We start from the raw sequence: 14,747 nt of genomic DNA on the forward strand, positions 1-14,747 counted from the left end.
TTCCAGGAAGTCTTTGAGTCATAAAAATGGGGAATAAACACATTGGTTTCTATAGTTATTATTTGACAATTTATACCTGTTGCATTTCTCGTTGTGAAAGTATGGTCTAATTTCTTTCCCCAGGGATAGTCCTAGACATATTTTAAACCCTCTCTATAGGTACACACTTTTAAAACACCATTTTAATGGCGTGCATGGAGTGGAGAGTGAAAATGTTAGCAAAGATTTTTCAGTATGTAAATCATCTATTTCTATTTTTTTCATAATCATGCCCTGCCTTTTTTATTCATTATTAAGAACATTGATGTGGAGATGAAATGTTTTCCTCTATTTTTATCTTCAAATGACCTTTATTTGCTGCTTGTGCAGATTGCTAGATTTATTCCAGCCTCTTACACTAGAGTCATAGTTTAGCTTCCACTTAGAGCCAAATGCCCCACAGCTGAAATGACCGCACCTCTGAAGTGGCATTTTCCCAGGCCATTCCTGCCTTTAATAATGAGCCAGCCAGGAGGCAAGTTTGTATCTCATTACAAGAGAGCCTTGTATTAGGCCTGGTGCATAATTAGATGTGAGGAATTACAATCGGTCCTCTCTTTGCAAGACCTTTCAGCACCAAGTCTATGCTTAAGCCATTACTTTTCTTTTAATCTAATGATTTTGCCTCTCTCTCTCTCTCTCTCTCTCTCACAATAACAACAATAAAGACACCAAGGAAGTTCGGAGATTTGTGGTTTTAAAAAGACTGGATCCCGAAGAGATTTTCACAAGACGCTTCAGAAACAGACGTTTGAGTCGGAAACTGTGGAGTGCAGTGAACCCAGAGCCCAGGTATTTCCTATCAACAAACACGGTTCCCAGGCTACTGGCTGTTCTGCCCCGTGGCATGCTGTTGGGTTTTATTAACTAATAAAAAAGCTAAATTCATAGACTATCAGAGTAGGAGGAACTCTACCATCTGAGTTAGTGATTTTCTTTTTCCAGACCTTCTTGTAGCCACAGACATAGTGTTCAAATGAAAATCCAGAAATTCAGTAATTAAAATAGAGAAAAGTGGGGGGGCTCTGTTTGCTGGGGAAGGCCATTGGGCCTTATCCCTATAGCATTCCTGCTGGAGACTCAGGTGCCCCTTAGGCAGAGAGATGGAATGCTCCACACTGAGTCAGACTGCCTGGGGTCTCTGTGATTCTGCCGCATCAGGGAGCCTCAGGTAGGATAACTAAACTCTGTGGGCTTCCATGTCCTTCTCTGGAACACAAGACTGAAAATAGTTGTTTGACTATGAAATGAGTTAATATGTGTAAAGCACTTGGAACCATGTCTCTTCTCGCACTTAGTACCCGATAAATGTTGGCTACTGTTATTGTTATCGGTGTTGTTATTACTACTACAGAGTAGTTACAGTTTGAAAGTCAGCTCTATAGAACTGTGTTTATAGCAGCGTTATTCACAGTCGCCAACAGGGGAAACAACCTTGTATCCATGTAAATGGATAAACAGATGCGGCATACACATACAATGAAATATTATTCAGTCTTAAAAATTTACCAGCGAAATTCTGACACATACTGTAACATGCAGGAACCTTGAAGCCATTATGCTGACTGAAATAAACCAGTCACAAAAGCACAAATGCTGTGTAATTTCACTTACATGAGGCACTTAGAGCAATCCATTCATAGAGACAAATGTGAAATGGTGGCTGCCCGGGGCTGGGACAGGGGGAATGGGGAGTTACTGTTTCATGGGTAATAGTGCTTCGGTTTTGCAAGATGAAAAGAGTTTTGGAGATTAGTTGCACAGCAGTGTGAATGTACTTAACACTGCTGAGCTGAACACACACAAAAAAATGGTTAATTTTGTCATGTATATTTTATCACAGTTTTTTTAAAAAAACTTAGTGCTCTAGTCTAACATGCCCATTTTATAATTAAGAAAAATAAAAGAGGGAGGAAGAAATGTGTCCAAGTTTTGCATAGGACTTCTGAAACCAGTATAATTTTTAGCTCCCAGGTGCTCTCATAACCCAAGCATCTTACCATGCTGAATATTACTAGAGGGTTTTAAAATAATAAAATAATACTTATTTTTTGAACAACACGGTCTCTGCAGTCATGCCACGACCTAATCTGAGGAATCAGCCATCAATCCAGTGCTGAAGATGATGGGCTAACTGAAGCCCAGAATATCTGTGTGCTGTACTCTGTGGGAGATTTAAGGGCCTTTTAATTGGTAATTTTGACCAAATTCAGTTTTCACTGTACATGATGACCAAGTAAATTGTTCCATGCATGTCAGACAGAAGCCACACTAGATATTTCCACAGCAGAAATTGAACATGGGGGACTGAGAGAACCCAGAGAGAACAATGAAGTCATGCAGCAGTCATAACTGCATGCAACAGCACACCACCCCGGGGCTGGAGTCTAGGGCAGTGCTTCCCGAACTTGAGCTTCCTCAGAATCCCCTCGAACAGAGATTGCGGTGCTCCACCCCAGAATTTCTGACTTGCTAGGTCTGGAGTGGGGCTTGAGAATTTGCACTTCTAGTTAGCACTTTCCAGGAGATGCTGATGCTGCTGGTCCCAGGACCTCGTGTGAGAACCATGCATCTAATGGAAAGAGCTTGGAGATCAGAACCTAGAAGCTTAGAAGAGGGGCCCCAGAGCTAGGACTGAACTCTCTGAGGAGGGCGTGTGACCCAGCCAGTGGTGTCATCTCAGGATCTGAGGAAAGACCTCACTGAGGCTGGAAGTTTGGATTTAGACCTCCTAGGAGGAGGAATTGCCCAGCTGGATCTGGTACCTCCAAGGAGGTAAGATGAGGATACTTTTAGAGGTGCCGAAGGAAGCCACGGCCAGAACAACTGCCCCTACCATGGCGAGAGGAACCGCAAGCAAAGGGGAAGGGGCATTCTCCCAGCTCCAGCCATCTAGTCTCCCTGTTGCACCCCCTCTTGGCATACATTAAGGGGAGCAGCAGGCAAAGCAGAAATGTGATTTGCTGAAAGTAGACCTGGCCTCACAGATTTTATAAAAGGAGGAATTTGGAGGTGAGAGACAATAGGTGAATGACCAGCACACCCATTTCCCCCGCAGACTAACAGAGCACTCAGTGAAGTCATTGGCTGGGTTTCAGAGCCAAGTTATACAAAAATTATGTTTTTAAGTATTAGACTAATACTCACCATGGAGAGATGCTCAGATTATGAAACAATCAACAACATCTTCCATTTTTCTTATGTACCTTATTAAGTGGAATGGAGAGGCCAAATGCCTGAATTTACGTAAGTTAAATACACATATGATGTGTCTTCATGGTACTCACATGTTTCATAAAATGAGGTCATATTATACATAATATTGTATAACTTCCTTTTTCATATTAATAAATATTAATACTATGATCATCTTTTCTCTTCCAATGAATATATGCTCTTTCTTTTTAATGGCTGCATAGCATTCCATTGGCTGAAAGTTCTAAAATCTCTTAATGCTTCCTCTTATAGGTGGCATTTAGATTATTTCTATTATTTAGTTATTATAAAGAATGTTTCAGAGATGCTTGTGTCTTTACATCTTTGCTCACTTATTCAGTTACACCCTTAGGATAAATTCTGGAAAATATATATATCTCTTAACATTCTTTTGAAGAAATTGAATTCACTTTATTTTCCCAAGGCTTTTATAAATTCTAAAACAAAAATATTAATAATTAAAGTGTTAATATCGATTATTGCTAGCACATTCATTTTAGGTAAAATTTATGATCTACCAAAGTAGCATTTTTATAAGGTAGGTAGATATCACAAAAAATATATCTTATGGAGGAAATAATTATATAGGTATAGTCCATTTAGTAGAATTTTAGGATAACATTCTACCATTCATTTTTATAGATGTTTATAATAGATTCATCTGTATTCTCATAACATATTATTGATTATGGTTATATATTCTTTGCTGAGTTTTTCATTAAGTATGCAGTTCCCAATTTCCAAGACATTTCTAATGGAATAAAGCATTCACTTTGTGATTGATTTAAGAGTTTTTTTCAAACACACTGCAGCTAAAAGTGGATACTGCTAGACTAGCAAACACTTTTTTCTTTTCCTTTTTCTTCTTCTGGTGCTTATTCCTGCAACTGTTACTAACGTCCTGTAGGAAAGTGTTCCCATGCCCTCATCTCTGTCTCCAGAAACAGATTCAGCCTTGGAGTTAAGATATAGTTTAATTTGGAAGGCCCCTCAAGGATCATCTTATTTTCCAGTTTCAAAAACCAAATTCTGGAGTTGAGATGAGGATGAGCTGCCTCTGTGCCCCAGGGCTGGTCCTTTCTGTTGCACCCTTTCCCTGTCTCTTCTGCTGGAACGTGAGACGGGAGCATGGCTCGGAAGAGGCTTGGCCCCAATCTCCGGAAAAGAACACACAAAAACTAATAGGAACATGGTGCTATTTTCCAACCTTTCCTCAAGGACAGGTTTATCTACATCTGATGAGTAATTACCTGTTTCCAGGTGGGAAGGAAAGATTTAATTTTAGGATGCTTGGGTCAGGAAGCTAAGATGTGATTCTTGTCAAACCCCCAGTTGGCTCTGAAACGCCTTGAGACTGATTCTATAATCACACATTGGAGCAGGCTTGAGACAGGTTGTTTAGTTCTCATTTTAGATCTACAGTCTCTTTCACAAAGATGTGTCTTTTCTCACAGACAGGCCCCCGTCACTTAAACGTTCTGTGTGATGTGTCTGGGAAAGGCCCCCTCACTGCGTGTGGCTTCGACCTGCGCAGCCTGCAGCCCGACCAGCGGCTGGAAAACCTCCTGCAGCATGTGAGTGCCGAGGACTTTGAGAAGCAGAATGAGGAGGCCCGGAGGACCAACCGGCAGGCCGAGCTCTTCGCCCTTTACCCATCAGTGGACGAGGTGGGTGCGACCATCTCCACGCTGGAGAACTTCAGAGAAGATACAGAGACGCTCTGGGAAAACATCATTGTTCGTTATCACTGTACAGCAGCGTCAGGATGCTTAATTGTATGATTTCTGGGGCTGTTTATTTTACTAAGGCAAGCCTGTGTCATAGAAGAGCCAGTTATTGATCAATTACACAAATGAGATTCCAATGATAACTAGGATTTTCATAGCGTTTTACAAAACACTTTCACTGATATTATCTCATTTAATCTTCAAAACATTTTGAGGGTCCACATGCAGTGATCCTATGCAGCCAGTCAAGTCATTCAGTTATTTGGGGATATGTTTTGCATTCAATCCATCAAGATGCATTACTTAAACCTTGATGTTCTGTAGTGCTTTGTTAAGATTTTACCTTTTTTTTTTAATCCTTACCCAAGGACATTTTTGCATTCATCTTCAGGTAAAGCAGGAGAGAGAGGAGGAAGAGACAGAGAGAAACATTGATGTGAGAGAGACACATTGAGTGGTTGCCACCCACATGACCCCAACCGAAGCTGGGGACAAACTGCAACCAAGATACATGCCCTTAGTGGGAACCGAAACCCGGTCTCTCCAGTCCGCAGGCCGACGCTCTAACCACTGAGCCAAACCGACCAGGGCGAATTTTTTTTCTTTATTGACCTTAGAGAGAGAGAAAGGGAGATGGAGAGAGAGACAGAAACATTGATGAGAGAGAACATCGATTGGCCGCCTCCTGCATACCCCCCACTGGGGATGGGACCCACAACCTGGGCATGTGCCCTGACCAGGAATCAAACCAGCAAGCCCTTGGTGCATGGGTCGACGCTCAACCACTGAGCCACACCGGCTGGGCAAGATTTTTCTTTTTTAATCTCTGAAAGCATTCTAGCCTGAAACACCACAGCCATGCTCCCAATGCACAGAACAATAGGCTCTTGATTGTCTGCTCCTCCATATATTGGACCAGCCCCCAAACAATCTGATAGTTTAGGCTTTGCCTGTGGTTACTCCCCAGGGCACTTCAAAGGGAATGAGAAAGGACCATTATTCAACAGTGTTTTGGCTCCTTATACTTTACATGAGGCTCCCAGTCTTCCTTTCTGCATGTCACAACACCTACACCTCTGGGTCTTGCCTGAACACATTATCTCTGCTGTCCAAATTTTATTAAAAGTTCAGTTGCAAGGAATATGGTTTCGGGGAAATTTTAAAAGATATGCCATCCATCTATGTCTCTAAATATTCGAAATTTGATCTTTGAATCAAGCGAGATCATCCGGGAGCCTGATTCTTCTACATTGTGAGGCCCCATCCTGAGAATTGTGTTACCTGCCAGGCCTTTCGATGAGCTCACCACTGGTCAGCAAGGAGGGCAATAAGGAAAACAGCAGTCATAAGATATGATATTGTGTCCACTGTGAAACTGTGATTGAGGACATTGACCCATGCATCACCCAGCACCACCACACTAAGGACCCACAGGGAAATTGGCTCTCAGGCTGTCAGACAAAGAAGAACTGTGCTTCCTCTGAGAAATGTGTGTCCTTAGAGATGGTGTGCATCTTGTAATCCACTCTCCTAAATTCTTCACTCAAATTTCTGGTCACCTCTCCTCAGTCTAGCAGCTTCCTTATTCGTCCTGAATTTACTTCAACCTTCTTTTTTTCTTATTCTCATTTCTCAACTACCTTGGTTTTCTCATCTATTTTAGATGGAGTCTTATCAGTGGCTTCAAATCCTTTTCTGAATGAGGCCGATTAAAAATAAATATGAACAATCTGGACAACCAATGTTATCACCACCATTTTTCAGATCACAAAGTAAGAATCAGAGACGTTAGGTGACTTGTTCAAGGTTCAACAGGTAAATTAAATTTTAGGATGGAGATCCTAAACGATTACCTCTAAATTTGATGTTTGCCTGTTTATTTATCTACATATGACCACCAGGTGAATTGGCACACATAATTGAAATCCAAAGATGATGACAAACAACCACCTTTTATCTCGTAGCTTTTTAGTTTCCATCTACAACTTTAAAACTTGTTACCAAGTGTGTCCAAGAAGCATTAAGTTTGGCTGACTTGACCCCACATGCACCGCTCTTCCTCCCAGTTCCGTGACGCAGGTGCCGGTAGGTCATAAGGAGACCCAAAGTGGGAGGCAGAAGAGGGGACAAAGGACGAGAAGAATACTTCTAGTGAGATAGCAGCTCAGTCAAGTTTCCCTCAGTAGATTAAATGGGGAATATCCAGTCTGAATTGATTAAAAGAGTGAACCATAGACTATTTTAAAAGAATTTTGTTTTATGGCCTTTGAACAATGCTGAAACTCAGGTGAGATAGAAAGTTATAATGTAGCGGAGGTCCTAAGGGGACCCACTTTATTGAGTGGGAAGGAATGCTTTGTAATTAGTATACCTGTGACTTGCAACTTGGTATGTCTAAAATGCTTGAGTGTCCCTGTACCAGCCCTTTAATATGTTGTAGTTGTACACACAGAAATGGCATCTGTACTTGTAATTTGTACTTGCTTCCAACAAAGTCCTGTGGAAGAAAGGTAGATTTCTGGCCTACCATGAGATCATTACAAATGCTGATTTTTTAAAAAATAACTCATTAATTAAATTGTTTTATATTGTCATTAATTCATTTCCTAGTGAGTAAAGTTAGAGGAGAGGTGAACTATTACATCCATATTATGGTAGATTCTACAGGAGAGGTAAAAGTAGAATTCAACCACCAAGTTAGACGAGTTGAGTTCTTTCCCTGATTCACTGCATCTATAAAAGGTGTCATCCTAAGTGTTGATCCCTAAGAAAGTTGCCTCTATACTCCAAGTCTTTGGAGAGCTTGCATTTCGGTTGCAAGTGACAGAACCCAACTAAAACCAATTCAGAAAAAAATGGAAGGCCTTATTGACTCACATAATGAAATTACAGGTAGGCAGATGAGAGTTGGCCTCAAGATCCATTGGACCAACAGATGGAAGCATGTCATCTCTCTCATTATCTTTCTCTCTCACTACCACACCTTCTCTCTCTCTCCCTTCTGTCTGTCACACACACACACACACACACACACCTCCCAGAACGATGAAAACAGGTATCTGTTAAAACTTTACATTTCCTCTTCTGCTTCTTTGGGAATTTGTTCCTATTTCAGATAACTGCAAAGGCTCAAGAAATTCATATAGATTAGAAGAAACATAGAAAATACATTAACATGTAGACCTTGTTTGGATCCTGATTTTAAAAACTAACTACAAAAAAATAAGACAGTTGGGTATATTTGGAACTGGTTACATGTTTAGTGACAACAATAAATTTTTGTTAATTTTTTTAAGAGTCATAATGGTATTACAGTTGTGTGTTTTTAAAAGTCCTTTAGAGAGTTGTACTGAAATATTTGCAGTTGAGATTACATGATGTTTGGGTCCATGCTTCTAAGGAATCCAATATTGAGTAGGGGAAGGTAATAAGTGGAAGTATAAATGAAACCAAGTTGTCCATGAGGCTAGGTAATGGGTAAAAATGGTTCAGTATATCATTTCCTCTAATTTTATATGTTTACAATTTCCCAAATGAAAAGCTCTTTTAAAAAGATTGAATCCAGACCAAATGTAGTCTTAGAAACCAGTAAGTGTCTTTATGTTGATGTTGTTTTCCAATAAGGGGGACCTCCCCTCTCAGACGTGTCTATTCTGAGCAGCCTAAAGATTCCAGCCTGCTCTGAGGGGGTTCTGCGCAGTGTAGGCATCAGAACAGGACCCTCTCTGGGGCAGACTCAGCAGCTCCACCCCGCAAGGTGGCCCACTGGTGAGCCCAGGATGGGCCTTGAAGGAGAGCAAAGGTTACAGTAGATGTGAGTTTACCATTCTGACGATTCCACCAAATGGCACAGATTTGCCAAGAAGGTGACTTTGCTGCTATTTGTAAAAACGCTGTGGTTGCTATGGGAAGCTCCCATCCTTTGTAGCCCAGCAAAATACAAGTAGACATGACTCTATTTTTTGGACCCTTGCGAGCTGCAGACCACTGACCGCTGTTTGGATAGCCTAGTGCCAGAGCAGGGATGACAGCTGTGAGGGACTTGCGCTGTTTGTCGTTGCATACGTAAATATAATTAAGATACTATGATCATTTAGATTTGAATGCTAAAGGTTATAACAGGGATTTGATATTTCTCTTTAAGTCCTGAGTCCCAATGTGGTAAAATACAGGTATATTTCTTAATTTGTCATTACTAAGCCTTTCTGTACATAGAACTTTAGTAAGTTTTAGCTGGACATTTTTTTATAGACCCTATAAATTCAACCCCAAGTTCCTATCATCTGTCTATGAAAACAGTGAACTGAGAAAGATGCTTTATTATCGTATTGATGGTTTACAGCCTTACATGAACTATTCTGACTCAGATCTCAAGTCTGAAACACCCATATTTACTAGTTAAGTCCTTGGCAGAAGAAATATTCTGAATGTGTACTTAGAGCAGCCAAAAAAAGAAAAAAAAAAGCCAACAATAGGTATAAGATTTTGCAATGCCATCTGGTGGATGTTACTAAGTCATATCCATGTTCACATTTCCTTCCTTCCTCCCTCGGTCTCTTTGTCTTAAATGTGTGGCTTTCCGAAAGGAGAAAATGTTTGCTATAAGTGCTGACTTTGAAGCTGGGGGTTAGATAACAAACTTTCTTGTAAATATCAGTGTCATTCTGCTGTTGGAAATAAAGCAAACGCAAGTTGAATTGAGCAGTGGATGACGGTCGTCCGTTGCCTGGGTTAACTCCAACTGGAACTTCTCTAATGGAAATTGACTAATGATTTCTTTACCATGTGATTAATAATAGGAGGATGCTGTGGAAATACGTCCGGTGCCAGAATGTCCTAAGGAACATCTGGGCAACAGAATATTGGTCAAGTTGCTGACCCTGAAGTAAGTATCAGCAACGAGTAACTATACTGAGGTTTATATTGCCTTTTAGAGTTTGGAGTCAGCTGGATCTGAATTCTATTTCTACCAAGCCTTTGACAGTCTTCTTCTATAAAAGGGAAGGCAAACACTAAGGTTAGGCACATAAGGAAATTGAGTGAAATGGCCTATGTTAAAAAAAAAACACAACAACAGCGAAAGCCAGCGGTGTACTGGGGTCAGTTCTGACTAACTCATGATAGCGGATCGTGCCCTTCTCTTCCCAACGCTTTATTCAGCGGAGTCACATGGGTGGCTTGACATTGGCCTTGGTGGGAGTATTTACAACATAGAAAAAAACAGAAAATTAGATCCCTTTTTTTTTTCTCCAGAGACTTGTTCTTTAAACATTTACTAGCATACCACTGTGGAAACACAATGGTAAATGCAACTAAAACCCAGGCTCAGTGCCAGGGAATAACAGAGCAGAGGGGACTGCAGCAGACGATTAAAGGGGCCACCGCTCCCCAGGACCAGCTCTTGCCATCCAAGTGAACAGGCCCATTTTTGTCAATTCTCTGATTTCCCCCCCCAAAGAAGTTGGAAATCCAGACTTTTCTGCCTAACTTTCTGACTTCTTAAGATTCTTCTCATTTCCTTTTTAAATACCGCACAATTCAGAGAAAGTATGCCTGCAGTGTAGATTCACTTTGTGGGCCAATGATTGGCCACGTCTGCTTTAAAGCAGTTGTCTCCAAGTTATTTAATTGTTCACTTTCAAAGTAAAAATGTCCCATGTCCTCTATATATGTGTATTCGTTTTGTACGTGCATATGAAAATTCTGCATCCATTATAAAACATACATAATCAAGAAATGTTGAAGGAAATTATAATATTATTGTCTTGTGTGTCCCAGGAGTGTCTCTGCACCTCTCCTTCCTCTTTGCAGACTGCTACTTTAGGGAAGTCGTTCTTGGACTTCTTCAAACCACGGACCCTTTTGAACATACTAAGTTGTAAATGTTCTACCTAGGCAAAAGTCCATGAACATACTATTTTGTGTACCCTATTAGGTGGGCCGTCTGTCTCATGAAATCTGTTCATGGACCCCTTGAGCAGCCCCTGGCTTACAGTTAGGGCATCTGGATACTGAAGTCAAGGCTTTGTTTCAACCTTGAGAACTTCTCTGGGACTTTGAGTCCTTTCTCATAAATGAAGTTGTTAGACCGGGTAGTCTCAAAGCCCCCGCCTGTCATAAACTTCTAATTCTAATGCCTAGCCTCCCCAGTCCCTCTCCAAGGAACACGAGCCCGCGTGACTGCTCACCACCGGGGGTGCTCTTTTGATGTTGCGCCTCCTCGGCGATGCTACCAGTGGTGGAGAGGGGTGGTTCGGACCTTTTGTCTCTACACAGAGATGAGCAGCCGATGAGCAGCTCTGTGTCAGGTGAAAGGTTCAGAAAGGCAAACTCTCACCCTGGCAAGCCGCCCGGAGGCGGCAGCCTGTCTTTCAGCAGGAGGACTGAGTGGAAGTGGCTGTTCCGTTCCCCTCTGCATTGCTCAGGAAGTCCACCCATTGTCTGAGCACTCGCCGCCCCCACAGGATGCACTTTTAGATGCAGGAACTATGCCATTTAAGACTGGAGGAATTCTCTCCTGGGATGCTTGTCACCAAGCCGTCTAGACTTTTTAATAAGTGGCAGCTGTTTTCACAGGTAGGAAATATGGCCACTAAGATAGATGTGCATTATTTTTTAAAAAACGAGTCACTTGGATTTCTCTTGATGAAAATTGGGAAGTATAGATTCTAGTGATTCCCCGCAACTGCCAAAGCAGAAATTAAGTTGCGCTGAGCTGTTTGCTCAGTGCACTTGGTCTGCTCAGTTGTCTTAAATAATATCCATACCAACACAGCCAGAGAGAAGGACTGAAGAGATACACCTAGGTATAACTACTTTGGATAAACTGAATTTTTTAAAAAGGAAGCAAATTCTTATAAGTAAACCTAGAATGTTAAAATATGAATGATAAAAATGTAATAATAATGTTAAAGACACATGTTTCCCCATTGATATGCCGAATCCTATTTCTAATACTATTGAGTTTATCAGCTGGGGAAATTTTTTAAAGTTATTGAGATCTGTAACTTTGTTTTGCTTTTGAGAAATACCTAATGCCTCAAGCATACAGAAAGAATCAGGCTAGTGCCAATTCTGTATGTGTGAGTAGCAGCAAGAAGAAAGAGAGGATAATAACAGAGTGTTTTTTCTATTTTGCATTTTAAATGGGAAAATTGTTTAATTTAAAATTTAATACTGTCTTATGCAAAGTAACCTCAGCTGAAAGGAATTTCTTGGTGGTAAAACTTTAGTGTGTGTTAAACTTACCCAAAGAGCTTGTTTTAAATAAAGGTTTGGAGAGACCTCCTACTGGCGTTTCCCACAAGAGACTCTAGTTCAGTAGATTTCAAGTGGGATCAAGGAAGTTGCATTTGACAAACTCTGTATTTGCTTCAAAATGCTCATTTCTGGGAACCACTCTTAGAGAAACATTGGTAAAGAGAACTGAGGTTCTGTGATCAGAAAGGACTGGGCTTGAAACTTGAGTGTGCCCATTCCTAACCTCGTGGCCTTAAGCTCTCTGAACCTCAACAATGGGGAAGATATCGACACCACACCATTGCTGTGAAGCCTAAAGGAATTGACATGTGCAAATCGCTTAGCACAATTGCAGGTGTTCGGCAGATATTCATTCTCTTTTTCTTTTTGAACCACAGAGAACTTAACCCTCAGTATCTACCTACATAAATTACAGGACTGTTCAGACCTTTGTATCAGGTCTAGTTCAACATGCCAGGCAATAGCTGGTGAGCCTAGACACGAATATTCTTCTACAAAAGTTCTCCTTTAAGGCAAAGCTATCCAATGATAAGGCCATCATCTCACACATGCCTTCAAACAAAATTGGCCTATTTTGTGTGACTTCTGCAGTAATGTTGGTCCAGGACCTGATTACTGGTGATCTCAGCTGGCAGCGTCCAAGGTCATGGGTTGTTAACCTGAGAAACTTGGAAGGTGCACATATGTGGTCCATGAGCATGTCATAACATGTGGCAGGATGATGCTCTGGGGCTGCATTTTCCTCAAGCCCACCATTTTTCAAGGGGAATGGGCAATTAGGTCCAATGTGAGGGTTCCTCTTTCCAGCTGTCACTGGGTCCACACACCTCCGTTTATCGGTAGTGCTCAGCCCCCTATCCCTACCTCAACTCAGCACTTCCCCTGGCAATGGAGTTAGGAAGGGCCATTCACCCAAATCATAACCCAGGCTTCCTCTGATGGCCCCACTATCAATGTCAGGAAAAGCAACTGGACTTTTCTTTTCACACTATCTGAAAAGCCCCATTCCTTAGAATTGAGTAAGAAGGATTTCTGTCTAGCAGTAAAACAAACTGTAAATAAGGCCTCTATCCAAGACCCCTGAAAACAAGCTCCAGCGGTGAGGTGTGCCATGCTGGATCAGACCAAGGGTCCACTCCGCCAACTTCTGCTTCTGGCGCCGCCAACAAGCCCTTTTTGAGAGAATGACCCACCATGACCCTTCCATGTTTCTCTGTTAATATCCAACGTAGTTCTCATATGCATGGCGTTATCAAAATATTTCTGAAAACTGCTTACATTTTTAACCAGTTTATGTATGCAGGCACTTTCAGAATATTAGAAATTATCTGAGTTAAAACCATACAGATTTTTCTCTCTTGCTCTCACAGGTTTGAAATTGAAATTGAGCCTCTGTTTGCCAGCATTGCCCTCTATGATGTTAAGGAAAGGAAAAAGGTAAGAAAGCAAAAAATAAAAAAAAATAAATATTTAAAAAGAAAGCAAAAAATAACTCATCCCCAAAGACACACATTGTTGATGAGTTTTTGGGTTCGGGTGTTTGCATCTCACTTCTATTCAGCAAAAACACCTCAGATTTTAAAGCAAATGACCTTTGATACAGCAAGTTCTATTATCTTTGTGGTTTTTAAAGGGATGATCTGGGAACATTAGTCATTTATATTTTTTGAAGAATCTTTAAGGGGAAGCCTGCTGAAGGTTGGCCAGATGGCTAGAGGGCTGGTTGGGATAAGAGAGAAATGATATAGCAGTGTTGGGGGCTACACGTAAAACAAGACAAGTTAGCCCTGGCTGGTTTGGCTCAGCGGTTAGAGTGTCGGCCTGCGGTCCAGAGAGACCCGGGTTCTGTTCCCTCCATGGGCGCGTACCTCAGTTGCGGTTTGTCCCCGGCCCTGGTTGGTCGTGTGGGTGGCAGCCACTTGATGTGTCCCATTCACATCGATGTTTCTCTCTCTCCCTCCCACTCTATCTGAGCAAAACATGGAAAAATGTCCTCGGGTGAGGAGAAAAAAAAAACAAAACAAGACAATTTAAATACATTTTTAACAAGCTCAGCTATGCGTTAGTGTTTCCTCATCCGGGGAGTGTTTGCTCTGTGAAGTGGGCTCATCGTGAACGGAAGGCATCTTGTTCAGTAAAAGTCTCAATGTGCCACAGGGTGAAGAGCTTACCAACTGGAATGTGCTTTTCATTGACAGTTTTCAAGGACCTGAGACTTCTCCATGGATGTTTTTCTGTTTAGTTCTTTTGTAACTCCTAGAGGAAGACAGAAATAACAAAACCAGAGTAAGATGGCTCTGCGCCCCTCTGCCCATAGCCATTCTGTATTTGAGGAAATGTGTATTTCTCGAATAAATAATAATCACTGAGATTTGTATTAGTTAGGGTAGGATGACTGCTAAAACCAAAAACCCCCACATTCCCTAGTTTCGGGCAGTAGTTCTTAAAATTGACCATGTAGCGGAACCACCTGGAGAGCTTATTAAAACAGATGCTAGACCCCCA

General features: G+C 41.4%; 1 protein-coding gene across 3 annotated transcripts in view; it reads left to right on the forward strand.

Annotated features, from left to right (window-relative positions):
- DOCK8 (dedicator of cytokinesis 8) overlaps positions 1–14,747 on the forward strand; it is a 209,001-nt gene that overhangs the window by 82,941 nt on the left and 111,313 nt on the right. For all 3 annotated transcript variants that reach the window (XM_036261842.1, XM_036261841.1, XM_036261840.1), the window contains 4 exons: positions 708–831; positions 4,710–4,922; positions 9,782–9,867; positions 13,613–13,679. In XM_036261842.1, coding sequence (XP_036117735.1) covers positions 708–831; positions 4,710–4,922; positions 9,782–9,867; positions 13,613–13,679 — 490 coding nt within the window. The remainder of the gene's footprint in view (positions 1–707; positions 832–4,709; positions 4,923–9,781; positions 9,868–13,612; positions 13,680–14,747) is intronic.

The sequence above is a fragment of the Molossus molossus genome, unplaced genomic scaffold (assembly GCF_014108415.1).
Source record: "Molossus molossus isolate mMolMol1 unplaced genomic scaffold, mMolMol1.p scaffold_m16_p_14, whole genome shotgun sequence".
Taxonomy (NCBI): domain Eukaryota; kingdom Metazoa; phylum Chordata; class Mammalia; order Chiroptera; family Molossidae; genus Molossus; species Molossus molossus.